Genomic DNA, 26,373 nt, shown 5'->3' with positions numbered 1-26,373 from the left:
GGTGACAAGTGAAGGAGTCATTTGCTTCTGCATCCAGGTGCTGAGCTGTGTTGACTTTATTTGTCATCGCTCCCCCCCCTTTTTTTTGCTGCCACTACTAAAATAAGTGGGACCTTACAGGTGGCATCAAAAGTGCTTGGAGGGTCAGGTCAGACCCCTAGGCAGGGGCTAAAGATCTCTGCAGTAGACCAAACGACCATCTCTCTGCCTCAGGCTTTCCTCCCTCACCCCAATAATTTAGAGGTTGTTTTTCCTGTCCCTGTGAACCATTTGAGACATGTGATGTGTACAAATAAATTTATTTTGTGAACTGGAGGTGTGCAAGTATACAAGTGTGCTTCACAGGAACTTACGCAGTCATTGCAGCACCCAAAAAAAGTACAGGTGTGGTTTGTGGAGAATCACTGGGAAAGGTACTGTGTCCTGCCAGTTCACACAATCCTTTCCCTAAGTGTCTGTGAGCATGCAGAGGCCTGATAATGATTGCATTCTGGAAATTTAGTGGTGAAAATGTCTGTGAACTGTCCCAAAGTGGAGAGCTCTCCAGGAAGAGAGGTTTCAGTACTCTGGTTTCAGTGCTCCATTTCCAGTACTGAATATGTTTCTTCATTCATTTCAGGGTAACCAGGGAGATACTGGACCACCAGGCCCTCCTGTAAGTAAAACTGGCTTTTTTCCATGAGATGTTATTGCATCCTAAAATCCTCTTAGCCAACCATGCATAGAAAAATAAGGGTCCCCAGTGTTTGGGGTAAGGATATGTAGTGTGTGCAGTCTGGATTGTTCCATTATCTAGTAGGCTAAGTTCTGACAGGAGACAGCACCTCCGGCTTGATCAGAGACAGAATATGATGTATTGCACAAGAGATTTCTGGCAATAGTTGCTTCCTTCATTCTGTATCAATCTTGTTGTGCTTTGGTTACTGAAAATAATTGCCTTTTTTCTTTTCAGGGTCCTATTGGCCCTCCGGGCGCTCAAGGTCCACCTGGAATAAAGGTATGTATCTGATTTGATCACCAAGAAGCCAAAGAATGATAGGGCTTTTAGAACTACTTTCTACCCAAACCAGTGACAGCTGGAGGCTTACACTCCCAGCCTTCACCATGGCCTGTGGGGAACACCACAAACACATCTCTGAATTCCCATGGAGAACTCTGTTTTCTAAAAAGAAAATGGCATTGGAACCCTATTATGCCAGGTGGTTAGCCCACATCCTTCTTTGCAGAAAATGAAGTAATTAAAACTTAACGTATCTGACAGACACAGGTTCATAATAGTGAGTTGTTGCGTTTTATTCTTCCTGTTTACAGGGCGATGCAGGAGAGCCTGGCTCCAGCATCCGAGTAAGTACCTCTAGCCTTCCCTTCCCTCCCTAGCCCAGCTTTCCTGCTGGTTCCTAGTCTCCTAGCCTAATAGATGTCATTTCAGGGCCTTCGCCCATTGCCAAAGTGGTTCTCATGAGTTTGACCTTTCCTTTCTGGCTGTTGATATCTCAGTGTTTCTTGAAAAGCCCGGTTAGTTGGGAATTCAGTACCATCGGTTCGGCTGAGTGTAAGTTTGATCAGAGGTTTCTCATCTCTTCATTGCAGGGTTTACCGGGTCTCCAGGGGAATGTTGGACTCCCAGGATCAGTAGGACCACCAGGACCTGCAGTATGTGACCAATATGTTTCCCTAGCTTCAGAGAATTAGGTTGGGAAGTTCATGTCTCCTCCTTCATGTTTATTGATGCTTTCTTGTTTGTGTTTATTTTCAGGGTCAACAGGGCCCTCCAGGGTTGCCAGGACAAGTGGTAAGCTTGCTTTGCACCATATGCCAACAGACTCCTCCATACGCCATGCCACTTTACGCAACTGATGGTTGTTCTTCAATGATTCAGGCTTTGGTGCCTGCTTGAGTTGAACCCCCATTGGTATATTTCGGGCCTAACGCCCTTGTGTTTCCCTTTTTGACAAAGAGCAGCTTCACTAACCAATTCTTCTCTTCCTGTGTGGTGGGATTCATTCTCGTCCACTTATCCAAACACACCCAATATGCAACTGGTTCCCTGGCCACTGTGCCCTCCGAGCAAACCTGTTTGTCCAAAACAATATGGAATGTTGCAAAATATATTGCCTCTGTTGTCCCCCGTGTACAGACAAGTGCAGGCACTCATTCCAGCTGTTTTCTCTCCATGTCTTAGGGTGAACCTGGGAAGCTAGGTGTGCCAGGAAGGGATGGAGTGCCAGGGAAAGACGGGGAACCTGGACTGCCTGGGAAAATGGTATGGCCTGCAGTGTGAGGTTGTAAGCTTCCTATCTAAACTGTGATTCTTTTCAAGACTGGGCAAGACACCAAGACTCCACTTACATGATCTCGCCTTGCCTGTGCAACCAAGGTTTGGTTACAGAAAACGGACTTGATTCATCAACTTTGCATTTTTAATACCTCTGTGGCATCATATGCAGACCAGAAAAAATCTTCTAAGCCACCTAACTCTATCGTTTTGTATGAAGCATGAGGATTAAGCTTTCAGGTTAGAGAGCAGTAAAGTATTTCCTGTAATGGTTCAGGTCGCATTTTTTGATAGGGTCAAGTTAGCCATTTTTGAAGCTGAATTCAAGACATAGGGCAGTGGTTTGAAAATGAATTACAGTATGACTACTGTACTTTATGGTCATACTCTGTGGTCAAAGAGGCCACCTTTTATGTGAAGTCCTCCTCTTCAAAGAAGCAACTGCTCCCAAGCATTTGAGAGTCGCTAGCTGCAATCCTGATTGCACAGCCCAGGGGACTAAGAAACATTTAACACAATGAGACTTGCTTGCAAGTAAATATGCATAGAATTGCATTGTCATTGTGGGGCAAGGGAGTCTACCTAAAGTCTTACGTGTTATTAACTGCTTTTCAGGGTGTCCCAGGACCAGCAGGACCTGCCGGACCCAAAGGAGAAGCCGGGGATGCTGGGCTCCCAGGACAAGTGAGTAACAATCTTCTTTTTTTTCTGGAGCATATGCTTTATCTTTCTCTCATTTGTTCTACTAAATATTTTTGTTCTAGTAAATACTGGCTGAATTTCCCAAATATACATTGTTTCTAATAGTTATTTGTTTAAAATATTTTTACCACTGCACTTGGAAGCACTCAAGGTAACTTGCAAACTAAAAAAAAAAAAAAGACAATTATAATTTTTTTACAATGAAGATTGTCTCTGTTTTGTTTTATTTTATTTAATGAAATTCAATATACCGTTCAATTCTAGTAAAACCTCAAAGCGGCTTACAAAACAGCAAGGACGTTAAATTAAATTTACCAATAAAGGTAATTGTCTCACTTTGCTTTTAAGCATCCATCTCTCTTTCTCCCTGACTGTCTATAGAGTGTTGTGGGGCCTCCTGGAGCAAAAGGCGAGAAGGTAAGCTAAAAACAGGAAAACAGTATAGAGAACAAGGCACCAATTTTGGGGTCACCTCTGATGCCAAAATGTCTTGGGCCCGCCCGGTACAATGTACTGAACAACAGTATGATGCATTCTGGTGGCACAAGTTGACAGAAATACAGCAGACCTGGGTCCTTTGGCAGCTCAGTGAGGATTGTAGAAGCAGTTTCAGGATTATGACTCGAAATCTGCTTGCCGTACAAATATTACCCCTTGAAAAGTGTTGGAGTCTGCAGTGGGTGCAGATCAGTGCTAATTTATTTTATATTTTCTTACACTTATAGCTAACCATACTTCTGTCATGCAATCCAAGGTCATGTTTGTCTGGTTCGCAGGTGGTGGCCCATCCAGCCACTGATCCAGACCTGCTGAGCTTCCGCATAGTGGTGACCTCATATAGAGCTTTCAAACTGTATCATGGAACTCAGATGCCATAACTTGTCAGAACTGTGCTGCCTGTTCACTAGTGCCGTGAGCTATGGCTCTTCTGTTTCAAAATTTTTCCAGCAAGACAGAAAAAGGAGCATACTCTCTCTGTGTTCCATAGTCTTCATGGAATCTAAAGAGGGAACTAAATTCAGTCAGATAAAACAAATGTGCCTGGCACTTACTTTCTGGAAGTGTAGGGAGAAGAGAATACCAACTTTTCAAGGTGGGGTGGGAAGGTTGACTGGATTTGAAGGGAAGTTTCAGCAGTACTGATAATCTACATTATCTGTTTTAGGGTTCACCAGGTGACTTTGATGGGGAAATTTTTGGAAAACCGGTGCGTTGACCTTTCTTATTACTTTCCCCCCCATTTCTGTTTCTCAGACTCTTGTTTCCCAAGCCAGGTATCAATGCTGATCTTTCTACTTTACAGGGTCCCAAAGGTGATCGAGGCATTCCAGGCCCTCGAGGAGAAAAGGTGAGAAACAGATTTCCAGGAAGGAGCCTTGGTGCGCTCTCTCTGAGTCTGTGTCTGTCTGTCTGTCTGTCTGTCTGTCTCTCTCTCTCTGGAAGCTGAGGACTTCATGGAAGCCCTTGAAGCCTTGGCTCATTTTCAGTGTAGATACCTCTAGATAACTTTCCTTTCTCCATGCTAGGGTGAACCTGGGAATCAAGGAGATCCTGGAGATCCTGGAGAAGATGTACGTACTATGTAAAATGAAATGCTTGATCAAGCTACCACTGCAAGGAGGAACCCCTGTCCAATAAATGTGACTTGGGTGTTGGAAGAGTAGCCATGCATCATCTGATTTCCTAAAGTGGGGTGTCTGTTTCCCTAGGGAAGCAACCTCCTGGGGTGAACGATTGAACGTGTGTGTGTGTGTGTGACTGGAGGGACAATAGGCTATGTAAAAACATAGCTGCCTGATATTCATGAAGCAACACAATCCTAGATGAAAATATGTGGACAGACTAGACAGTGATAAAAGAACCTGAGGCAAGTCCTGGACAGGTGATAAAATAGACCTTGTAAAATGTGATAGATTGAAATGACTTTATTTTTAGAGTGGTTATTCCTAATTTAGTGCAATACCCTAGGGAGGATACCCAGTACCAACAAAACTGGGCAACCTTTTCTTTAAAACCCCCAAAACAGAACTCAGTCTATAACATACCCAAGCAACTAGTTCAATGGTTACTAATGCTTAACAAAATCTGCCTTCCTGTAATTTAAACCCATTACTTGCTAACATCTTCCTGCCTATCCTCAGAGGATATGATGGCCAATTCCCCTCGCCCCGTCTCTTTTATACTGCCTTTTTTGTATTCAAAATGTGTTGCCGCATTCTTTTCTCTCCTGCCACCTTAACATCACTCTTAGCAATGCATCTAACACCTTTTGCTATTTTTCTGTTTTTGGATTTTAATAGGGAGCCAAAGGATCGTCTGGGATCAAGGGAGAAAAGGTATACAGTGGTTCTCATGTGTTTTGTTGCAGCTTCTGTTGGTTAAAGTCCAAATGTTTATTAAATCTTTTAGGTGTGCTTTTATTGTCCATGTACAATATTCGTAGATGTTCCTAGCTCTGCATTGTCCCAAGTATCTGTTAGTGGCTAGGAACTCAGTAGCAGTCAGAATGGTGCTCATAAATGGGGACTGAGGGCATCCATGTTATATTTCATCTGAACTATCCTGTTCTTGTCCAGTTTGCAGCCTACAGAGGAAGCTTGCCCAGTCCAGTCCCCACTGAGCCTGCTGAGTTAGGGAAGTTGTTGTCTCAACCAGAGCCCAGAGTAATCTTGGGGCTAAAGAACGGTGGGACAACCTTCTCTTCTAGTGGTTCCATCCCCTTGGAAGAGCTGTGAGCAGCCTTTAAAAGGCCTGTAGCTATTCTGCAGTCGCATGGCTCTGTGTGGTTGGGGAACAGGAGAAGCTGCAGGTGACTCAACCTCAGACACTGAAGATGATAGGATAACCACATCCTTATCCCAGGACAGTGTAGAAGTAAGTGCTAAGGGATCCCCTTCAAGTGGGACAGCCAATACACCATCTACATGTGCCTGAGATTGACACTGGGACCCCAAGGTAGGGACCATGACATCAACCTGCTTCCCAGACAGTGAGCCACCTGAAAATTAACTAAATTATGCCATCCCTTCCATGTGAGCTAACCACCCACCATTAGCACTCTCAGTGCAGTCTATTGGGACATAAGCAACCAGATCTTAATATTTATTCAAGGCACACAATTGCTTTTTCTTTCCTTTGCATCATTCAGGGTTCACTTGGGATTGGCCAACAGGGACCTCCTGGGCAAACTGGACCTCCAGGATTAAAGGTAATCCCTTTCCTGTTACTTCTGTGACCCCATGGTATGCAGCTTTTCGGAAATGTTCATGTCTCCCCCCCCCCCCCCCCATTTTGCTCCTCTACACAGCTTTAGCCTTGGGATGCATAAGCCTCTTCAAACTATTTCAGCACAGCCTTTGGTGGACAGCTCCTGCTGAAGAAACTTTGCTATTCTGCTTACAGTTTGCAAATCAGAACCAGGAAAAGTAACATCAGAGTACTATATCTTAGAATACAGAACCAAATACAGAGGAATGTTAATGTTCCATAGCTGAGATTGTAAATTTGGGAATTGCTTCATTCAGTACTATACTCTAAGCCTGAGTTTCTGTTCCTTTTGAGTTTTAGCCAGATAAAAAAGGTATTTCAAAGGCACCTAATCTATTCAGTTCTATTGTCTAGGTGTATTCGAAAGGTTAGAATAATAATAATAAAACTATGAGTGCAAGCCTCATACTTTGCCACTTTTATGAATTTGTAGTGAAAATTGTTGTCAGATGTTTAGGATGGGAAAGAAGGGGGTGTGGCCATGAGAATTACCTTTTTCTGGATCTGACATAATGTCATGCTGTTTCTTTTCAGGGAGACCCTGGCTTGCCTGGACCCCCAGGACCTCTAGGTTCACCAGGTGCAGCTGGGATTCCAGGCCAGCCAGGTCTGAGAGGAGAAAATGGACCAGCTGGCCTTCCAGGACCTCCAGGAGAGAGGGTAAGGGAGATCACCGCCACCACCCTTTAAACTCCAATGCTCTTCCTTCCTTTGTTGTCAAGATAAATTAATGGTAGTCTTTGGGAGCCACAAGGAGCTTCAGGTGTGTAGCTGTTCCAGGACTGAGCATTATTCTTTTGTCGGATGCTTTGTTAGGTGCCCCAGGATTGGCATTCTGAAGTTGTCCATATCAATGAACATTGTCCTAGTTTATTTGGGCTTCCTTGTAGCTTTTGAGCAACCCAGCCTGGTTCTAAACAAAGAGGGACATCATGTGGTTCTGGATTTGGGTTCACTGAAAAGGTTGGATCGTTTCTAGCCCAGCTTAATAAAAGCTTTTTCAGTGACAGCTGTTTTCCTTGCCAGGGTCAGACTGGCTTTCCTGGAAGGGAGGGCACTGCAGGACCTCCAGGTCCACCTGGACCACAAGGACCAGCGGTATGTACAGCATTTTCAATGTGGGTGTATGGTGAGGATTGCATAGATAGATAGACAGATAGATGCATTCTAGCTGGATCCTATCCCATGTGCCACAGTGTTCCTTGTGTGTATTCCTGTGTGGGTGCTGCAATATTAACCTGGTTCCCCCCCCCCCTTTTCCCCATCACTTTTTTATTATAGGGTGCACAAGGCATTCCAGGAGTGAAAGGTGACAAGGTAAGCCCTGATTTTGCCCAGTAGCCTCCAGAAGCTTTGAAAAAAAGATGGCGATCCACACATGGCCCCACCTGCTTAATTTGTACAGTGTGCTGTTGCTCAGGGCTGCTGGTCCTTATGAATCTTGGTGCGTAGAATTTGGTAGAATCTGGCAACTGGTTAAGAAATCTTTATATATATAAAGTTTCTAGTGTAAGAAAGGCAGGTTTTAGCCCCTATAGTCTCAGATCAGATAGTATCAGTTTAAGATCTTGCAGGAAGTTTGTTTCTGCCCAATATCACACTATATAAACCAAAAAAAGAACTAATTAACTGCTGCTCTTATGAGACTTAGTTTTTTGCATTATTCAGAGAATTGTTTTTTTAAAAAAACACCTTTAATACCTTATTACTTAAGTTATATCAAGCCTATTTTTTCCTTGGAAATATTCTGACAAAGTTTGAGAATCTTTAAATAGATGCAAAGCTTTGCTGAGTTTCTGGCTCCTTAAATTTATTGAGAAAAGGTTGCACATAGCAACAGGATGATGGATGGATTTTCATTTTCCTCATTTTTTAATTTTTATGTTTTTTAGGGGGCCATAGGTATTGGGCAGCCAGGTGCTAGAGGCGAGCGAGGAGATCCAGGACCCCGGGTATGTATCTTGATTCTGCTTCTCAGACTTAGACCAAAACTTGTGGGGTGGAATCAGCTCGCCTCCATATATAGGTGTGGCAGTCTAACTGTATCAGACAAGCAGCAAATAGAGACCGAGTAGTTGGCTATGTGGGATTTTGCACTATTGGAAGGAAAAGTCTGTAGCTACCCTTTAGTTTCTGGTTTCCATGAGGAGGAGGAACAGATATTTATGGCCATCAGGCAACAAAAACGACTGGCACCATTTTGTCTTTCTGTAGAATAAACCTTTAGAAACCCAAGCAGAACCCCTACTTTGATATTTTCTGAAGATCTCCTTAACTCAGGTGTTGCCAGTTTGGCAACCTCCATATGTTGCTTGACTACAAGTCCCATCATCGCTGAAGAGTGGCCATGTTGACTGAGTCTGATGGGAGTTGGTTTCCAACAACCTCTGGAGGATGTGATGCTGGCTGCCCCTGCCTTCGCTTAACTTTGATATGGCATCTTCAGGATTCATCTGCTTGCTGAGTGTTGTGATAGGTTCTCGTGTTAGGTTCAGTCTACAGCTACAACCGCAACCTCTTCCCCACCCTGTGCTCTTTCCTTTCATCCGCTTCAATGCCCTTCTCTTCGTTTTTTCTCAGGGTGAAGATGGTCGCCCAGGCATGGAAGGAGATCGCGGGCCTGCAGTAAATATCTTGACTTCCCTTCATTCTTTCTCTGATTCCTCAAACCTGAGCATAAGTGTTGGTTGTCATTCTGAAATGACCTCCCTTCTGTTTTGTCTTTAGGGGCCTCCAGGAAACAGAGGGGAAAGAGGTGACAAAGTAAGTAAAGCCGTTCTTGTGGGCTGGGCTGGGGAATTGTAAGAGGGAAATGAATGAGGTAAAGGCTGCCTTCGTGCCCTTCCTTCCTGCTGACCATTGAAATAGCAATATTTTTAGGAATAAAACTCTGGATCGGACCACTGAAGGAAGGCTAAATCAGATTATTTGTCTCCTAGTGTTACCCACTGGTGTAACCACTCTTGGGCTTATGACCAAAGGGAAGCTTATATTGCAGACTGAGAGTCAACCTCTATAAGTGACTTGAGGCAATGAAAACGTCTGGCTTTTTTAGCTTATTCTGTAAATTTTTATTTATTATATTTCTGTTTTGCTTTTCACTCACACAAATCACAAAGTGGCTCACAAACAATAAATAACAATAAGAGAACGTCACAAATACAACATGAATCATATAGTATGATTAACAAATTATCAGTAAAACATTTACAAATCATCAGGAAAGCAACGGCATTCTATAAAACGCTATTAACAAAACGACTAAAACTGAACAACACACCCACAACAAAAGTCGTACTATAAAATTCACAAAGCGCTACAGCACTCATAATCCACAAAACAATATTAACAACATGAACAAACTAGCAACCAAAAACAAACGAAGCACTCCCCACCCCCAGGACTCATAATCTTCCAGTCAGTTCATCAAAAGACACCTACACATAATGTCCGTGGTGGCAACATGGTTCAGAAGGTTCCTAGGGATGGAAGGTGGGGCAAGGCAGGTGGAAAAGCCATTGCCCGATGGCCAGCACAAAGTCTCACTCCCTTTAATATTATACATATTTGAAATTATATTGACAATTCTCCAAATATGTTTGCAGCTGGCCTAGTCTGAGGACTAGAAAATAACCTGAGACTGGAATCTTGAGAATGATGAATTCAACAGACTTGTTTTCACCTTTACTTTCTTCTCTCCTAGGGAGATGTTGGGCTCATGGGGCTGAAGGGAGACAAGGTGAGAGCTCCATCCGTGGCAGGATTGTGATGATTGAACACAACCTTGTGGGATTCCAAGCCCAAACCCTTCAAAGCAACGAAGGAAAAAACCACATCCCTGCTGGCAGAGCTACTTGTGCAAACACCATGTTTCCGCCTGGTGCACATTAGTCTGGCCTTGGGAAAGACGACATCAGGGTGTTCACTGATGAGCTTCCATCCACATACAGCAGTAGCTCTGCTTATAGAGAGTCAGGTGGTGTCTGTATGGGGAAGGCTGTAGCTGAGAGGTAGAGCACATTCTTTGCATGCAAAAGGTAACAGGTGCAAGCCCCGGCATCACCAGGTGGGGCTAAGAAAGAAACTCCTGCCTAAAAGAGACCAACTGGCTGCCATTATAGACCATACTGAACTGAATACAGTGATGTTCTGACACACAATAAGGCAGCTTCCGATATTGGTATAGTTAGCGGTATGTGGTGTTCTCCCCAAACTGCAAGTTTTTTTTCCTGACCTTGCAGTTGCTCTAATCATTCTGTAGCTATGAAGTAAGCTGGTGCTCTCTCCTGGGTTTGTTCCTTGGATTTTGCCATGCTGTTACAAAAAGCTTCCGTTGATGCTGTCTGGACTGAAAATTTGAATTTGCCCAGGAGAAAGTGACTGTTGTTCACATGACCAACAGGAGTGGGGGATGCAGCCTTATGATCTGATTGGCAATTGCTTTCTCTCAATTGCAGGGTGACACTGCCGTTGTGGAGGGCCCACCAGGTGCTCGGGGGAACAAAGGGGAGCCAGTAAGTGTCTTGGCTTTATATTAAAAAAAAAACCTCTGCCATGTGGTGGGTGGGGGGGAAACAGGTTGCACTGAAGTCTGCATCCCTTTCAACTACCGTATTTTTCGCTCCATAAGACGCACCTGACCATAAGGCGCGCCTAGTTTTTAGAGGGGGAATGCAAGAAAAAAATATATTATTTAAAGGGAGTGCTGAGCAGAGCCTGTATGCATCCCAGGCTCTGCTTAGCGCTCCCTTTCACGAGCCGTGTGGAGCGTGTGTGCGGCGCTTGCAGGCTTTTCCCCGAGGAGGGAGAAGGGTAGCCTGTCAGTGATGGGCTGCCCTTCTCCCTCCTCGGGGAAAAGCCCCCAAGAGCTGCACACACACTCCACACGGCTCTTTAAGGGAGCGCGGCTATCCCTGGCTTTTGTGGGAGGTGGGGGAAGTGTTCTGGCTTCTGGGGTAGCCCGCGAAGCCTCTGCAGGGCAGCAGGATGAAGGCTCCCCGTGCCCTGCGGAGGCTTCCTGTGGCTAAGCCAGAACCTAGAACAGCAAGAAGGAGTGCTGTGCAGCACTCCCTCTAGCTGCTCTGGCTTCTGGGATAGCCGAGCAGCCTGTACTCGCTCCATAAGACGCACACACATTTCTCCCTACTTTTTAGAAGGGGAAAAGTGTGTCTTATAGAGCAAAAAATACGGTAGTTTTCTTTCCTTGTACCTGCTGATGTTTCTCCGAATATCATATCATATACCATTTGTTCTCATCTGACTTCACTGCTGGTTATTTACTGATAATCCCTCTTTCCCATCCTTTTCTAGGGTGACCGTGGCCTAAAAGGGATGGAAGGTGACAAAGGTGACAAAGGAGACCAAGGCATCTCTGGAGAGAAGGTACCAGAGCAAATCCCTGGGTACCTGCATACATGACTTGCATTGGGTTGGGATTGTATACCTGTGTCTGAAGGCAATGAGCAGATATGGGGCCATATTTTACACAGATCATAAAGCTGCCAACTCAGAACAAGTGGTAGGGGGGTTGGGGGGGCTGCAAAACACTACTAGGACATCAGCAAGGCAGGCTGAAAGAAGTAGGTTCAAATTCTGAATTTTTACTGGTGTACAATAAGGTTACCAAAAGATATAATAACGGTACAATCACTTAAAATTAACCATGACTTAAAGTGCTTGCTGAAATAAAAATGTCTTCACCAAGTTCCAACAGGGAGGAAGCTTGACTGATCTCGGCTAGGAAGAAGTTGAACACATGACTCCTAAACTCTGGCTTTGGCCTATAGTAATTTTGGAAAGTGATTTTTGTCCCTTCAGCACCAGGATGGGGCAACCAACTTCTTTTCTCTGTTGCCCATGTTTTTCATTAACGTTCACTTTTATAACCTATAGGGAGCGAGAGGTGAACAGGGAGAGAAGGGGTCAGCGGGATTCCCAGGAGCACGTGGTCCTGGTGGGCAGAAGGTAAGAAGTTATATCATAGTTCACTGATTACTGTTGTCCTATAGGACTTCAGGAATGACACCGTTTCACTGGTGAGGATGTTGGGTGTGAAGAACACTTTTTCGTTTAGGGTGGATTTAGGAGACAACTGCTTTCTTAAAGACTACTGCACAAATGAGACCGCAGGTTTCATGTCTAAAAATATAGGATGGCCATACTCAAAGGTTGCAATCCAAAATATTGGTAATATGGCTGGTTGGCAGCAGTTGGATATCGATGTGATCTCGTCTTCTTTTCCAGTATCATTGCAGGTACTTTGAAACTTCTGCTAGCAAGAAGGCTGCCATTCTGGAGTGGCCTTCAGAACACATTGGGTGTTAGAAAGTTCAAAGATGTCAGCAGAATGATGCCCTTTTGTAGTCTTCATTGTTTTTAGAGACTCATTGAGACCAGCAAAAGTTTTAATTTAGATTGTGAAGCTGAAAGGGCCATCTCCCAGCCTTTGATCTTTATTGTATGCAGATCTGTGTGCAGGTTTCTTCTTTAGCATACCTGCCCACTTGACTTCTCACCTTTGTATTAAGCATTTCCATATTGTGTATTTGCACAGGGAGAAGTTGGTGCATCGGGAGAACCAGGAGAGCCGGTGAGGACTTGCCCTTTGCTGCTCTTTCTGCTCTGTCTTACGCAGATCGCAGCCTGAGATTCACAATGACTTGCCTTCCTCTTTATCCCTCCAGGGCCAACCTGGGAAGGATGGCATCCCAGGCACCAGAGGGGAGAAAGGAGACATGGGTCCTTTTGGGATGCGAGGTCCAAAGGTGTGGCATGGTGTTGATTTGCTTTCTTTTGTGTTTCTTGCTGTGATCCTGAGAGATGCTTTCCGGACAAGGAAGTACTATGTGAGCCCTGCCACGAAACAGAGTGGAGCTGAACCTCTCCGGCAAAGCTATTTTAATATAACTGAGAACTATCAAAGGGGAAGTTCAGATTTTGTGGTGGTTGTGGGGTGTGTTGTTGCTTCTTATAGCCCGAGGCTGCTTGCATTATCAAGAAAAGGTTTCTTCATCTTGTAATCCATGATTGCATGTAAAAGGTGCCTCTGCAGCTCATCAGCAAAGGCTGTGAAGATCCTTGGATTATACTGGCAGAACACATCCTCTGCTGGCCTGGCACAGTGGGTAAAAACCTTGGATTGGATGTGGGAGATCCATGTTCAAATCATTCCTCAATCATGCAGCTTATTGGGAAATTCTGTATTATTCATCCTGGTCCATTTCACCAGATGGTTATCATGCTCTTGTCACCAATGGGCTTGCTGTTGTTTTGTCTGGACGGGGGTCAGGAAATGTATACTAAAATCCTAATAATTTTTTGTAAAGAATGGCAATGAACTGTCTACACTGAACAGTACTATAAAAATAGTTTAAGACTCATTTGTGGTGTTCCATTTCTCTTCTACCTGTTGTAGGGGGACCGAGGGATGAAAGGAGCCTGTGGCCAGGATGGAGATAAGGGGGAGAAAGTAAGTGCCAAAGTTTCTCTTGGTCCCCCCCCCCTTTTTTGCATTATGACACATTGGGTGGTACTTAAATAAATAAAAATGCCAGTGTAAGGCTTAGCGCTAGTGCAAGGGGATTCCACCCCCTCTCTAAAGCACTAGAAGTTTTCAAAACATTGCTTTGGGCAGACACAGAATCTGTATGTGTAACTGCACAGAAACTCCAATCAGCTGAGCAATGGGGGGGAAAGGTTGCTGTTCCTGTTCCTCAGCGATCCCAGCCTCAGAATGATTGCTGTCCCTGCACTGCTGTCAGCCGCACAGGGATAGCAACCACTGCTGCATCAGGATCACTAGGTATTCAAGTCTTTAGCCTCCCCTTTCTCCAGCAATCCTGATGCAGCTGAGATCATTCTGCGTACATGTGTAACATGTGGCTGTGTGTGAGAAAGATGTGTGACAGTGCAGCAGCAGGAGAGGGTGTGTGTGGGGGGGGTGTGATTGTGCTTATGTCCCTGCCCACCACTGTGCCTGCCCGTCACTTCTTGTTGCCCTTGAGGGCAAAAAGGTTGCCCACCTCTGTCCAAGAGAGCAACCGCTCATCCTATGAAGAGTTTGTGAGCTCACTGCCATGGTAATGCCCAGCATTTCCTTCTCTTGTGTCCTTTCTCACTATTGGACCCTCCATCTCTTCTAGGGAGAGCCAGGCCTGCCAGGCCGAATGGGACTTGCCGGAAGGAAGGGTGACCCTGTAAGTGTTCCCAGCGCATGCCAATGAAGCAGTGTGTGGCAAGACATGTGTTTAGAGAGGTCAGCCTACCTTGTGCTTTCTTTTCCTAGGGTGAGGTGGGCCTGCCTGGAACCCCAGGTATCCCCGGGAAAGAAGGCCTCATTGGACCCAAGGTATGGACTAGAGAACATTTATGTGGACTCAGTTAGTTGGGCTGGAGGATGGCCAGTAATATGAAGCTGCACCCCAGCAAGATGGAAGTACCAAGGATGGTGGGTCTGGATTTTCTTTTGTGTGGGCGGGTGGTCTTTATGAAATCCTTACTCTTACAGACACATCTAAAAATTCCACTTCAGTTATATACTTGATCAATATGTTTTTTGTTATTAGGGCGACAGAGGATTTGATGGTCAACAGGGGTCCAAAGGAGACCAAGGAGAAAAGGGGGACAGGGTATGTTGTCATTTCCCTGGAAAGTGGTGAGGTTTCTGGTTTCATCAGGATCAAAGGTAGTCTCAGACTGCTGAAGAATTTGAGAGCATCCCTGCATGTCCCTTTTCTGTGCTCTGGCCTTCGGATGTGCATGTGATGCCTTCGGACAGGCGCTTCATTTTCTGTGTCTCTGCTGGGCAACTTTGAGGATGACGCTTGTGCAACCTCATTAATTGCTAAGCAAAGCTGCTTCCGTCAAAAATTGCAAGGCCCTTTCCATAAAAAGTGTGGCGTGTGAAACAGGAATCACATTGTCTACATAGAACTATGGTAGACGTATTTCATTCAAGCACATGACGAAGGCAACAAGAATTGCTCCATAACCCAGAAGGAATGGTATTGGCATCAAATGAAAATGAACAGTGGGCCAGTATACTACAACATGTAGTAGGCACCTGATAAATGCTTCCTATCTGATAGCAAGAACACTGTTGTTAAGGGCTGTAAGCAGCTGTGATAACACTGGAATCCTCCTATCGGTGAAGTGTGTTTTGTTTTTGAAGGCAAGGAGAAAATCTTCTTACCATTTGAACTATTTTAGTTCATGTCAGCATTGCTTAATATTGACCTTATGCAGAGGCAAGGGGCAATCAGTTTTGTTTGCAGGTTAGGGATACCATGTTCCTATTCTTATCCTCTGTTCCTTATTCCATAGGGTGCTCCAGGTATTATTGGCTCTCCAGGACCCAGGGGCAGTGATGGACCACCAGGGCCCCCTGGTCCCCCTGGCAGCATTGGCCCAAAAGGCCCAGAAGGGATTCAAGGGCAGAAGGTAAGTGCCCATAATTTCCACACCACTTTCCTGAAAGCCAAACGTCTGTGCTTTTTTTAAAAAAAACAAAAAATGGTTGATTTGTTGCACTAGGGCTTTGATCCGCTTCATTTGTGCAAATCTAAATCTCTGGTTTTGCGCCTGAATCCCTCCCACAAAATAGTGATGATCTGGAGGCCCCGTGTCCCCCCAAACCTGCTGTCTCTTCTTCTTTTTAAAGGGCCACATAACTTCTGAGCTGGAGAGGCAATGCAAGAAGTGCTAAAAAATAAAGCGAAATAAAGCAATTGTCTTGGTGTGTTTGATTTCCCCATTTTAGGGTGAGAGAGGGCCACCAGGAGAGTCCATTGTAGGAGCCCGTGGAGTCCCGGGTCTGTCAGGAGAAAGAGGGGAGCAGGTTTGTAAATATGTCTGTAAGTCCCTTTGGAGAAGGCTAGCTGGCAGGATGCTTCATTTATTTTGAAATAAGGTAAGGGTGAAGGAATTCCATCAGTTCTGGTTTGGTGTTATTCAGATTTACCCAAGGTGCACAGGCCACTCTGCAGAGTCTTTGAGCTTTTGAACTAGGTTGTCATGGGGCCTGTAGGATTGTGGAACTGGTAAGTCCTTTCTGCACAAAATACACACACACTCACTCCAAATTTCACTGGAGATTTCATCTGGCTGGGCTTTAAAATCGGCCACCAAAATCTCTCTGTCCGTGTTTAAGCCACAACCCTAGAACAGAAACCTCATCATACCTCAAGTCTTCTGGCAAAGTGAGAAAACTCAATTTGACAGGAAGCTCATTTCAGCCTCTCACAATGCTGCACCTTTATATATATTTGCTACATGTCTTCATGAAACCTCGGTTTTAATTTGGAGTGGTGACTTGTAAGTGCTTTAATAGATAAAAGAACACATAAAAAAACTATTACAGGATCAGTAGTTATTTTGGTCACACTAGTATCTCCAAGCCAATAAAATGGAACCAATAGGCTCCAGACAACAGCAACAGCAGCAATACCCAACTGATGGAGCCCCAGTGTTGACGTTCCCCAGGGATCACGAGGAAGGCTGGGAAAGGCGCCACACACTGAGCAGGCCAAGACTGGACAGGGTCAGGCAAAGGAGCAAGTTCTGTAGAAGAGCTGAGAACCATAGCTGGAAGGAGTTTGTGGTGGGTACATTAGCTGTAGCTGCAAGGAGGATACAGGAAAGAAAAAAATATTAGGCACAGCGGGGAGCAAAGGGAAGGGAGCGAGGGAATCTCTGGCTATCAGCCAGATCCATTTTCTTTCAGCCATAGGATCCTTGGATACCCTTGCTCTCTAGGCCGTATTCTCAGTAGTACAGATCTGGAACTAGCTGGAAAACTGGATCCTCACCTCCCACACCCTGATATGCCAGATTGGCGGGGAGGGGCACCCTGTTGGTCACCTGACATCACGATGGTGTCCGGTGACATGTTTTCCTTTGCCTGCACCATTTGAAATCAGACTTTGCAGGTAAAAGGAACAGCACTTGCGGGGTTGGCAATCAGCTGGTTGGCAGCGCTTGCAGAGCCGTTTGCTTTTGAAAGCAGTGCTGCTGTTAGCAGGTAGCAGAAAATGACTAATTAGAGCCATAGGTTCTGAATAAGGTGCAGCTCACCTGGGCTAGGTAAGGGCCAAAGGCTTACGTTATTTTCTCACAATGGCCAACCAGCTCGCAGCAGGACATGAGCACTGTAGCAGTCACTTCCTGCTCTTCATTCCCAGCAATTCATATTCAGAGGCTTCCCACTTCTGACACTGAGCACCTTCTCTAGCTTATATTGCAGATCTTCCAGAAATTGAGTAAGTTTCTTAGCATTACAGTGTATTGTCTTCTGTCATCAACTTGCTGAATTCCTTTGGTTTTTGTTGACAGGGAAGTCCAGGGCTTGATGGCCTCCGAGGAGAGAAGGGAGATCCTGGAATGACGGTGAGGAGAGAGACCTAAGTTCTGTGGCATGACATTCTGAATAAAAACTCTGGGATGGGATGGCCATTTCAATATTGCTAGTCCTATAGTGGCCAATGGTGGTCAGTGCAGCCAAGTTTCTTCCTTTAGCAAGATGTCAAATTCAAACTCTTGGTCCTGATTTCCTTTAAACTAAGGTTACCAGACGTCCCCGTTTCCCAGGGACAGTCCCCGGATTTACAAATCAGTCCCCTGACAAAATCCTATCATTCCTACTGAAGTTGAAAAGTGTCCCCAGATTCATTGAAAAAAATCTGGTAACCCTGCTCCCTGCTGCTTCATCCATTTTGACTCTGCTCTTGCACTGGAATGTCTTTAGGCGACAAAAGTTTGTGCTCTTAATGTTCCCTGCGTATATCTCACATTGCTGCATCAGCCATGGGGGACTCATGCAGGGGTAATAGAACTCATCATGCTATGCACTGTCTCCTCTGCAGGAAGAAGAGATCCGTCTGTTTGTCAGGCAGGAGATGAGTCAGCACTGTGGTAAGGCTCCACCCACCACTAGCCTTTGACCACTTGCACCTCCATCCTGCTGTTCTCTCCCTTGACTCTTCCACCTTATTCTGTCTTTCTGAGTGCCCTTCTCCTCCTAGTTTCACAGGTACCCTAACTGGGCCTGAAGCATACTTGTTCCATGGTGATAGGGACTCATGAATTTCTCAGGCTGTCCCTTCGGGAGTGTTCTGTCCGAGCCAAACTACACTTGCTGTGCAAAAGATCTGGGACTGGATTATTGGCTGGTGCCTTCTTTTTTTAATTGAACTGCAGTTGTGGGTAGGTGGGAGATGCAGCAGGCATGGGGGTTGTGGGGTGTTCAACTCTTCCCTCAAGTGCTGTTGTCTTAATCAAAATCCACCTCCAGGGGGTTTTTTTTGTGGGGGAATAAGTTGCACAGGGGAAAAGGCAGGTGCTGAAATGGTTAAATTCCGCTTCCTCACACTTGCTGCTGCGCCAAAGAAATTGACAGCCCCTCACCCCATGGCTATGTTTCGGTTGGTTTCAAATCTTCCACATAGCATGTAGTTTGGCCTTTAGTGCCCGAGACCCAAAGCTGGGTGCCTGGATGAATTAATCGCCTATTTCTCATTTCAGCTTGTGGAGGCCAGTTCTCCCCTCCTGATCGACGTGAGTATATTTGTTTCTGATGGATTGGCTTCCTTTTTGCCGTAATCAAAATCCCAACCAGCAGGAGTGGCTGGCATAGTGGGACGGTGCCAAGGACCTGCCCTCTCCACAACTGCGTGGCTGCCTTGTACCAGAATGGGGTGGGGCAGAACGGCAGCAAGTTTGGGGTGTGTGGGGGCACCAGCGGCAGCATCTGATTGGCTCTGCGCTGACCTCGCTGCTGCCTAGCCCCACCCCAGCACCTTCCAGGGAAGCAGCAGTAGTGCTTCTGTCAGGAGGGCAGCTCCTCAGCACCACCCCACCATGCCAGCTGCTCTGGCCAGTCAGCGATAAAGAGCAGCATCCTGTACCTCATTGATACATCAATATGGTTTGTACTTCCAGGTATGCAGCAGGTTTCATCAGTTCACTACATCCTTTGTAATGGGCACTGTTTTTAATCAATCTATTAATTAGCGCTAGAATTCTTTTCCAGCTATATTTTGTAAATATCAAAGTATTAGTGACCTGTAATGTGAGTGTTTCATAGCACTATCATATTCATTTTGGGGGGGAAACAATACAAGGCAGAACTTTCCAATGGCCTCCATTTTAGCAAGCTGTTCAATGGCAGCATCTGAAAATGGGTGATAGTGTTATAGTGCTGAGTTTGATGCTTGAAAATGGGAACTTAGTGAAATGAGCAGCAAAGCTTTGGGGAAACCTAGCACAAATTATCTTCCTCTTTGTTCTCAAGGGAGAATGGTGTGTGCGGGGAGAGGAAGCAGAGGAATACAAGCAGAGGAGGAATTTTGGAGGGGCTGTGGGAGACCATGAGGATCTCAACAGCACAGGGAGTCTCAATAGCATGCATATAAAAAGCATCCCCAGAAGTGCCAGCATCAGGGGTGGGAGGCTCTGAAGCAGGGCAACACCCCTCAGTCACCTGTGCTCAGGAGCTTGCGGTCAGAATTGGATTTCCAGAGGTGCTGGGAGAACTCGAGGGATTTCTCAGGACTCCCACCTGCCTTCACCTCCTCCTGATATCTCACAGATAAATGCTGCATACCTGGGAGCAGCCAGTGCTGTTCTTATTCGTCTCCCTGGCGTATACTTTCCGCTGTTTCGCTAGTAGAAGCTTTCCATGTGTTGTTGTGTAGTGCTGAAACGTTGATCCACCCAAATGTGCCAGGGCTCAAGGGCACAGTCCCGCTTCCAGCATGCAAAACTGGGACACAATTCAGCCGTGCAGACTCTGGTCTGCTTTGCAGAAGGGTCCTCTGCCACTACAGGAGGAAATGCCTGGCTGAATTGGAAATGCCATTGGATTGGGCTGCTGGTTACATTTGGCCCATCATGCAAACCTTATGTCAGGATTTTCCCTGTCTGATGGGTTTAATGGCCGACTTTTGTGGAAGAGGGCAACACCGGGTTGAACTCTTGAACTCTGGCTGTGGGGTGGGTGGGGGCCTGTGTTTCATGTCTGGAGTGGGAGGTAGTACAGCTTGTCAGTCACTCTTACGTGCTTGTTTATGTTTGTGTTGTGACCTTGCCCCTCCCAGGTCTCCTCCCCAACTATCCATCCACCCAACCGTTCCCATCTGTCAATGCTCAAATAGTCCCTGTGCTTAAGTTGTCCCACGCTGAGGAAGAGGAAGGTGAGTCTTGTCTCTTGCTGTTTCATGTGCACAGCATCACCTCTGCTAGCATGCGCAGGGGTTCTGCCACCAGCCTCCCCTTTCCTTGTCTTTTCGCTTCCCTTGTAATGCCAGCCGCAGGAAAATGCAAGCTGTTTCAAAGGCAGGATTCAGCGATAGGCTTGGATCTTTTGAGGGCAGGGCCATTTCTGCATAACGAACGTAATAAAGTGAAAATAGCAAAACATCCTATGGGGATGTTGAAGACTTAACACATTCATTGCAGTATATAGCTTTGCAGACCAGAGCCCTCATTGTCAAATGTATGGTCTCCTTAGCTTATCCATTTGTCAACTGAGGAGGATTAAGCTTTCTTTATCTGGCAAAGTGCAGTCTAGCCAGTAAAAAGCTTGTGCCGTAATAAACTTGTTAAAGACTAGCAGTCCTTTTTGTTGGTTTTGCTACAACAGATAAACATAGATGGAATTGATAATATTGCATTTAGGGTGGTAATAAGGACAGAAGTACTGGCAGATCCTTCTCAAGGTGACAGACCGTGAAAGGACCGATGGCTACAGAATATGCCAGATACGGAAGTAGCCCAAAGGTACCCTTTGTTGGAAAGCTGCCATTTGATCACCCAAAATACATAAAGTTGCTATGCCCTTATACCATGGGGCTTGTCTTTGGGCAATTAACCAATATGGCATAGATCAACAACAAGCTATGTAACAATTCTTCATTTCACGCATAAAACTAAGCCAAACTATGGCTTGCTGTGAACAAGCAAATGCGCAGGCTACCATGCTACCAGGGCTAAGTCATGGGTTGGCTTAGCATTACATCCAAACCCGAGCTTTTGGTTTGTCTCCCCCAGACCAACCATGGGTGGTAAACCAAAACAGACTTTGGATACAATTCCTGGTTTGTCTGGAACAAGAGCTCTGCTTCCACAGTTGGAGGCAGCAATGCTTCTGAATACCAGTTTCTGGAAACCACAGGAGGAGAGGGTGCTCTTGTCTCGGATCCTGCTTGCTGATTTCCCACAACCATCTGGTTGGCCACTGTAAAAACAGGATGCCAGACTCGATGGACCATTGGCCTGATCCAGCAGGCTCTTCTTACTTTAAGTGTGCTCAGGATGAGACCTACCCATTTGTTCTTCCTTCCTTGCCATCCATTCCTCATCCTTCTTGGATTCCTTCTGAAGCAGCCGTTCCTGTTTTGTAGGGAGCCAGACACGACACGTAGTGAACGTAGATGACCCTGAGTATGAGTACATCTACACAGAGGAGGACTATGAAGAGGGAGCAGATGGGACAGAGAGCCCTATGCTGAGGGATGGTGAGCTCCATTGGTCTGCAGAACACGTTGGATGGAATTGGGACATGCTCTCCTGCAGTTGCCCCTTGGGTGGGGGTAGCAGCAGGCTGGCGCACTTGCCTCCTACTGAAGCCCAATGAAAGTGATTGGGAATCTGTGGGAATCTGTGTGAAACGAATTACTGGCTTTGGGTATCCCCTGCCCCATAGCATATATTATATTGGATAGAAAACCACGGCAGTTACTGGTGCTGCATACTCCTCCATGGCCACTAGTTGGCAGCCTTGGCAAATAATATTGTAATTAAAAAGCAGCTGGGTGGAGAAGTCACCTTCCTTAGCCATAGGACGAATGGGCTTTGAAAGACGGAGAGCTTTGGTAGATGTGCCTCCCACCTGTGGTAAGCAACAAAGTAGAGATCACAAGTAAGCAAGGAAGATTCCATGCCCTGATTGAGAATAGAAAGAAGCTTCAGTATCCAGCAAACACATTATTAATTTTGATAAGTGACATCCCCCACAGCTGAACTAGCCCCCGGAAGGTTGGTAGACCTTAAAGCTGCCTCTTGGGCTGGCATATCACTGACCAGAGCTTTCTAACAGAAGGAGTGTAGTGGACTAATAAAAAAGACTCCTTAGGAAGCCAGTAGTTAGGCCTATTCTGTTACTCCCATACTTCTTTTCCTTGCGAGCCTCAAGGATTTTTAAATTTTTGCACTGTGTGAACTATATCCATAGTACACAAGGTCCAGTTTTTTCGCTTTTGATCTTTAATCTGCAGGGGCATGGGAATAGCAAGACTTGGATGATATAACAGCTACAGTTCACTTTCCTTTTTTGTTTTATTGTGTGTGTAGATAAGATGGTGCTAAACTGTGATCTCCTTTTGTTCTGGGGGTTTTTTTTTTGGCCAGAAATAAATTCTGGGTCTCCTGAAACACCTTTCATGCCTTCCTTCTTCCCATCCTGGGGTGGTAGGGAGGATGGGGAGAAGCCCAATACAGACACGAGAAGCTTCTCCTGTGGCCATGACTTCTTAAACCAGTACTCTGCTCCCTGTTTGTAGAGGTACTGAGCCCCAGGGCAGCTTCCAAGCATGAACGGCAAAAGAGAGCTCCCTCTGAGGAAGGTAAGCAGCAGACCTGCCTTGTGACCTTTCTCTCAAAGGAGCTGTCGTCTCCTTTCCTTCCATCCTCTTGGGATGAATAACGAGCCATTTGCTCCACCCGCTTCTGGTGTTATAAATTGTAAAAAGCAGCTTATCTAGGCCAAGATAAGGAACATGGAGACTGTGGGGTGCATGCGGCCTGCCAGTCCCCAACACCGCCACCTGCAGGGCCAACCAAGATGGTGGGAATATCGGCAGGCTGAATATGGCTCTGCTCCGCTTGGATCCTGAGGTGGCCTAGTATTCTTTGTAGAGGTGGCATTTTCTGGCAGGGCCAGTCCTCAGACTCCTTTTAGAAGAACTCACATCTAGTTGTGATGGCACTTGGAAGGCATGTTGCTCGAACTTCTGTAGATAGAAATAATGACATGTGTCCGCAGCTGCATGTTTCCAGTATAAGCCTTATGTCTAAACTGTGGATGAGTAAACTTAGCTCCTTGTGAGGTGACAGAAGTTAGAAGGAAATCTGTAGGCTGAAGTACGTGAATGACAACATCCTAGCATAACCTGCTGATGTGTTAACTACCAACCCTGTGTAGCTCTTTTCCATCCTACTCTGGCACTGTCTTAGGCACAATAGAAGGTCTGCAGTGTTTTCTGTTGAGGTTCTTCTCAGCGTAACACCTGAGAGTGGATGCTTAAGCCCTAGGAAATCTAATGTATAGGTTTGCTTCTTCTCCCTCCCTTCCAGCTGAGCCATGCTCCTTGCCCCTGGACGAGGGAGACTGCAGCAAATACACGCTAAGGTGGTACTATAACCAAAGAGTGTCTGAGTGCCGGCCCTTCATCTACAGCGGTTGCAGGGGGAATAGCAACCGCTTCCATTCCAAGGAGGACTGTGAGCTTCAGTGCAAGTCATAGGCTGCTGCAGGTAAGATTGGTTCAAAGAGGGGCCTGGGAGCTGCTTCTCCATCTTTTAGCAATTCCTAGATCATCTTTCCTCAACACTGTGCCTCTAGATGCTATTGTACTACAGCTCCCATCAGTCTCATCCAGCCTAGCTAGCAGTCAAGGGTGATGGGAGTTGTAGCCTGACAGCATCTGGGGGACACCAGCGACTCAGCTATACAGCTGGAAATAAAACATTTTAAGTGTGTTTTAAGTGCAATATACAATGTGACACTAGATGGCGATGGCGAGCCTTATGGAAAATTCAAGGTATTTTTTAAAACGCTTTTTAAAAAAGCATTTTCAGAACGGTTTTTATATGTGTGTAGATTCCACCCAGGTTTGGGAAGTCTGTCCTAAACCAACATGTTGAAAGCAGGATCAAGGATCAGTTTTAAATACTGTTTTCAAAAATTGATTGGGTTCTCTCCCTCTCTCTCTCTCTCCCCCCCCCCCCCCCCAATTTTGGTAGGTGGCAACACATTGGATCAGAACAGACGTGTATAAACTCTGAAGTGGGTTTTGGATTCTGGGAGAACTGACCAAAAGAAGAGTTCCGGCTCCTGAGGCTCCCAAACTATTCTTATCCTGCAAAAGGTCTTAGAGTTACAGAGTACATTTGGTCTGAGACTCCTCTTGCAGCCATTTCTACTGCCTGCAGCACAGTTGCGCGTGTTTGTGTGTGTGTATTTTCTATGTGTATGTGTGCGTGTGTGGGCTGCTTCAGCTGGAGCAGAGAAACGGTGCTATTCTTTTTTAAAAAAGTATTTTGGTTGCTCTTGGTTTATTTTTTAAATTAAGGTGAAATTTTTATCAAATGAAAAACATATGCATAACCTCTTTTATATATAATATAAAAAGAAAAGACATTATTTTAATTAGAGCTCTCTTAACTTATTTGATGCTGGCCGACTGATGACACATGGAATGTATTATATAGCCACACCAAACTGATTCTCTCAATTCAGGTTTGCATCCTTTATGAGCTTTTCCTCTTGGTCCCCTCTATGCCCTTTCTGTTGCAATAAGAAGTGCTATGAGTATCTGAATTCAGAAGTCCCATGATGCATTGCCAAAGCTACAGTTCTAGCGATGCTCCAAATGGTTTGTTTCTGCAATTCTTCTGTGAAACGTGACCCCCACCCATCCCACCTGCCCCAGCTTGTCAAATGAGGCTTTATGAGTACAATTATGATTTGCCACATCTGCAAATCTGGTCGGAGAGGTTGTCATTTGGGATGGACTAATAGGGTAAAATGATTCTTATGGAGTGTTTCTTAAGGACATGACCAGGAGGAAGAATCTTCTAATTAGCTTTTCCTCTTTCTCAGAATCTTCCAATGCCTGCAGTGTACGTACACCTCTTCATTTTTCAGCTTTAGGCTTAAAATCTGCTTTTGGCAAAGTAACTGCACAAGAAATCGTATGCAAAGCAGATGAAGTCCACTCTTACCAAGACCCCTATAGATGTCACCTCCATGAAAAACAGGGAGTTGAAAAACTGGAACCTGAGTTTCCAGGCAAATTAGTGGTTCCATTTAGCTATTGTGATTAATCACCATTAATAAAACAATAGTGGTTCCATTTAGCTTGTGATTAATTGCCGTTAATAGACCCAATTCACTGTGAATTTGTCCAGCCCTTCTCACATCCAGTGGCAGTGAATTCCATATGTTAACTGCATTGTGGCAAAAAAGGCTTCCTTTTTCCGTTCTGAACCTACAGGTTGTTCTGAACCTCATAGTATTTCATCATATTTTAAATAACACTACTTATTTTATAAACCTTCATCATCCTTTAAATGGCTTGATTTCTAAACAAGAGTCAAATGCTAAACCTTTTCTTATAGGTGAAGCTGTTCAGTGCCTTGATCACTTTGATTGTTCTTTCCCATCCCTTTTCAATGCTATTCTATTCTTTTTGAGATTGGGCAACCAGAATAGTAAGCAGACTTCCAAATGTGGCTGTGCCACATATTTAAATAAAAGCATGATGAAACTGACAGGAATTATTAGGAAAGAAATTGCAACTATACTTAGCAATGTTTTTTCAGTGCTGCTGCACATTAAGCAACGTTTTCAGTTATCTCTTTCCGAGGTACTTACTCAACCAATTCAGATCCCACCAAAAAGTATAATTGATTTTTATTTTTATTTTTGGCCAGAAACTTTCTAAAATACTGTTGTGGTTGTAAACATATTTTTTTTTGTCAGAACCTATGGGGAAACACCTCCTGTGTAAATATCACTCTTAAAAAAATGAATTCATTTGAAGAAGTTTCACCTTAATCCTGAACAGCAAGCAATAGTCTCCAATAAACAATAGCATTTTGGAAGACTCCAAACAAAAATCAGAGCACATGTATTTTGTATGAGGGGATTCTGTATGAAACACTTGTTTTTATGTTTACCTGCTGAACAATATTATGGAAATAATCAGTGAAATGCTGAGAATGGTGCTATGCAGTTATTATGTTGCTACCACTACAGGGCATTTTAAAAAGCTTGGCAATCATGTGCATTTCAACCTTGTTTTTTGTTATCGCCCTTTCCTTTCCCAACAACTAAGCTTGCTATCTCCTCTGCT

The 26,373-nt window shown here is 45.0% G+C and overlaps 1 protein-coding gene and 1 long non-coding RNA gene across 6 annotated transcripts in view; one reads left to right on the top strand and one right to left on the bottom strand.

Annotated features, from left to right (window-relative positions):
- Positions 1–24,836, top strand: part of COL7A1 (collagen type VII alpha 1 chain) — a 105,422-nt gene extending 80,586 nt beyond the window's left edge. For 4 of the 5 annotated variants that reach the window (XM_083419176.1, XM_083419175.1, XM_083419174.1 and 1 more), the window contains 39 exons: positions 620–655; positions 953–997; positions 1,312–1,344; positions 1,591–1,653; positions 1,757–1,792; positions 2,183–2,263; positions 2,891–2,959; positions 3,359–3,394; positions 4,143–4,184; positions 4,281–4,325; positions 4,504–4,548; positions 5,278–5,313; positions 6,126–6,185; positions 6,779–6,904; positions 7,271–7,342; positions 7,526–7,561; positions 8,137–8,196; positions 8,825–8,869; positions 8,972–9,007; positions 9,948–9,983; positions 10,702–10,758; positions 11,555–11,626; positions 12,137–12,208; positions 12,798–12,833; positions 12,928–13,008; positions 13,659–13,712; positions 14,386–14,439; positions 14,529–14,591; positions 14,809–14,871; positions 15,566–15,682; positions 16,002–16,079; positions 17,573–17,626; positions 18,103–18,151; positions 18,761–18,793; positions 20,335–20,430; positions 21,640–21,753; positions 22,798–22,860; positions 23,591–23,770; positions 24,260–24,836. In XM_083419176.1, the coding sequence (XP_083275302.1) occupies positions 620–655; positions 953–997; positions 1,312–1,344; positions 1,591–1,653; positions 1,757–1,792; positions 2,183–2,263; positions 2,891–2,959; positions 3,359–3,394; positions 4,143–4,184; positions 4,281–4,325; positions 4,504–4,548; positions 5,278–5,313; positions 6,126–6,185; positions 6,779–6,904; positions 7,271–7,342; positions 7,526–7,561; positions 8,137–8,196; positions 8,825–8,869; positions 8,972–9,007; positions 9,948–9,983; positions 10,702–10,758; positions 11,555–11,626; positions 12,137–12,208; positions 12,798–12,833; positions 12,928–13,008; positions 13,659–13,712; positions 14,386–14,439; positions 14,529–14,591; positions 14,809–14,871; positions 15,566–15,682; positions 16,002–16,079; positions 17,573–17,626; positions 18,103–18,151; positions 18,761–18,793; positions 20,335–20,430; positions 21,640–21,753; positions 22,798–22,860; positions 23,591–23,760 (2,364 nt within the window). In that variant the 3' untranslated portion in view covers positions 23,761–23,770; positions 24,260–24,836. The remainder of the gene's footprint in view (positions 1–619; positions 656–952; positions 998–1,311; positions 1,345–1,590; positions 1,654–1,756; positions 1,793–2,182; positions 2,264–2,890; positions 2,960–3,358; positions 3,395–4,142; positions 4,185–4,280; positions 4,326–4,503; positions 4,549–5,277; positions 5,314–6,125; positions 6,186–6,778; positions 6,905–7,270; positions 7,343–7,525; positions 7,562–8,136; positions 8,197–8,824; positions 8,870–8,971; positions 9,008–9,947; positions 9,984–10,701; positions 10,759–11,554; positions 11,627–12,136; positions 12,209–12,797; positions 12,834–12,927; positions 13,009–13,658; positions 13,713–14,385; positions 14,440–14,528; positions 14,592–14,808; positions 14,872–15,565; positions 15,683–16,001; positions 16,080–17,572; positions 17,627–18,102; positions 18,152–18,760; positions 18,794–20,334; positions 20,431–21,639; positions 21,754–22,797; positions 22,861–23,590; positions 23,771–24,259) is intronic. The other variant, XM_083419177.1, reaches the window with a different exon arrangement.
- Positions 16,596–17,564, bottom strand: LOC310667544. Its single transcript, XR_014506314.1, has 2 exons — positions 17,315–17,564; positions 16,596–16,860 (listed from the first exon to the last, which is right to left on the bottom strand). It is a non-coding gene; the product is annotated as an uncharacterized lncRNA (long non-coding RNA).
- Positions 24,837–26,373: the final 1,537 nt, after the last annotated feature.

The sequence above is a fragment of the Podarcis tiliguerta genome, assembly GCF_965153285.1.
Source record: "Podarcis tiliguerta genome assembly, chromosome: 2".
NCBI classification, from domain to species: Eukaryota; Metazoa; Chordata; class Lepidosauria; order Squamata; family Lacertidae; genus Podarcis; species Podarcis tiliguerta.
Note: the sequence above shows the minus strand (reverse complement) of the source record. Positions and strands in the feature narration are given on the sequence as shown.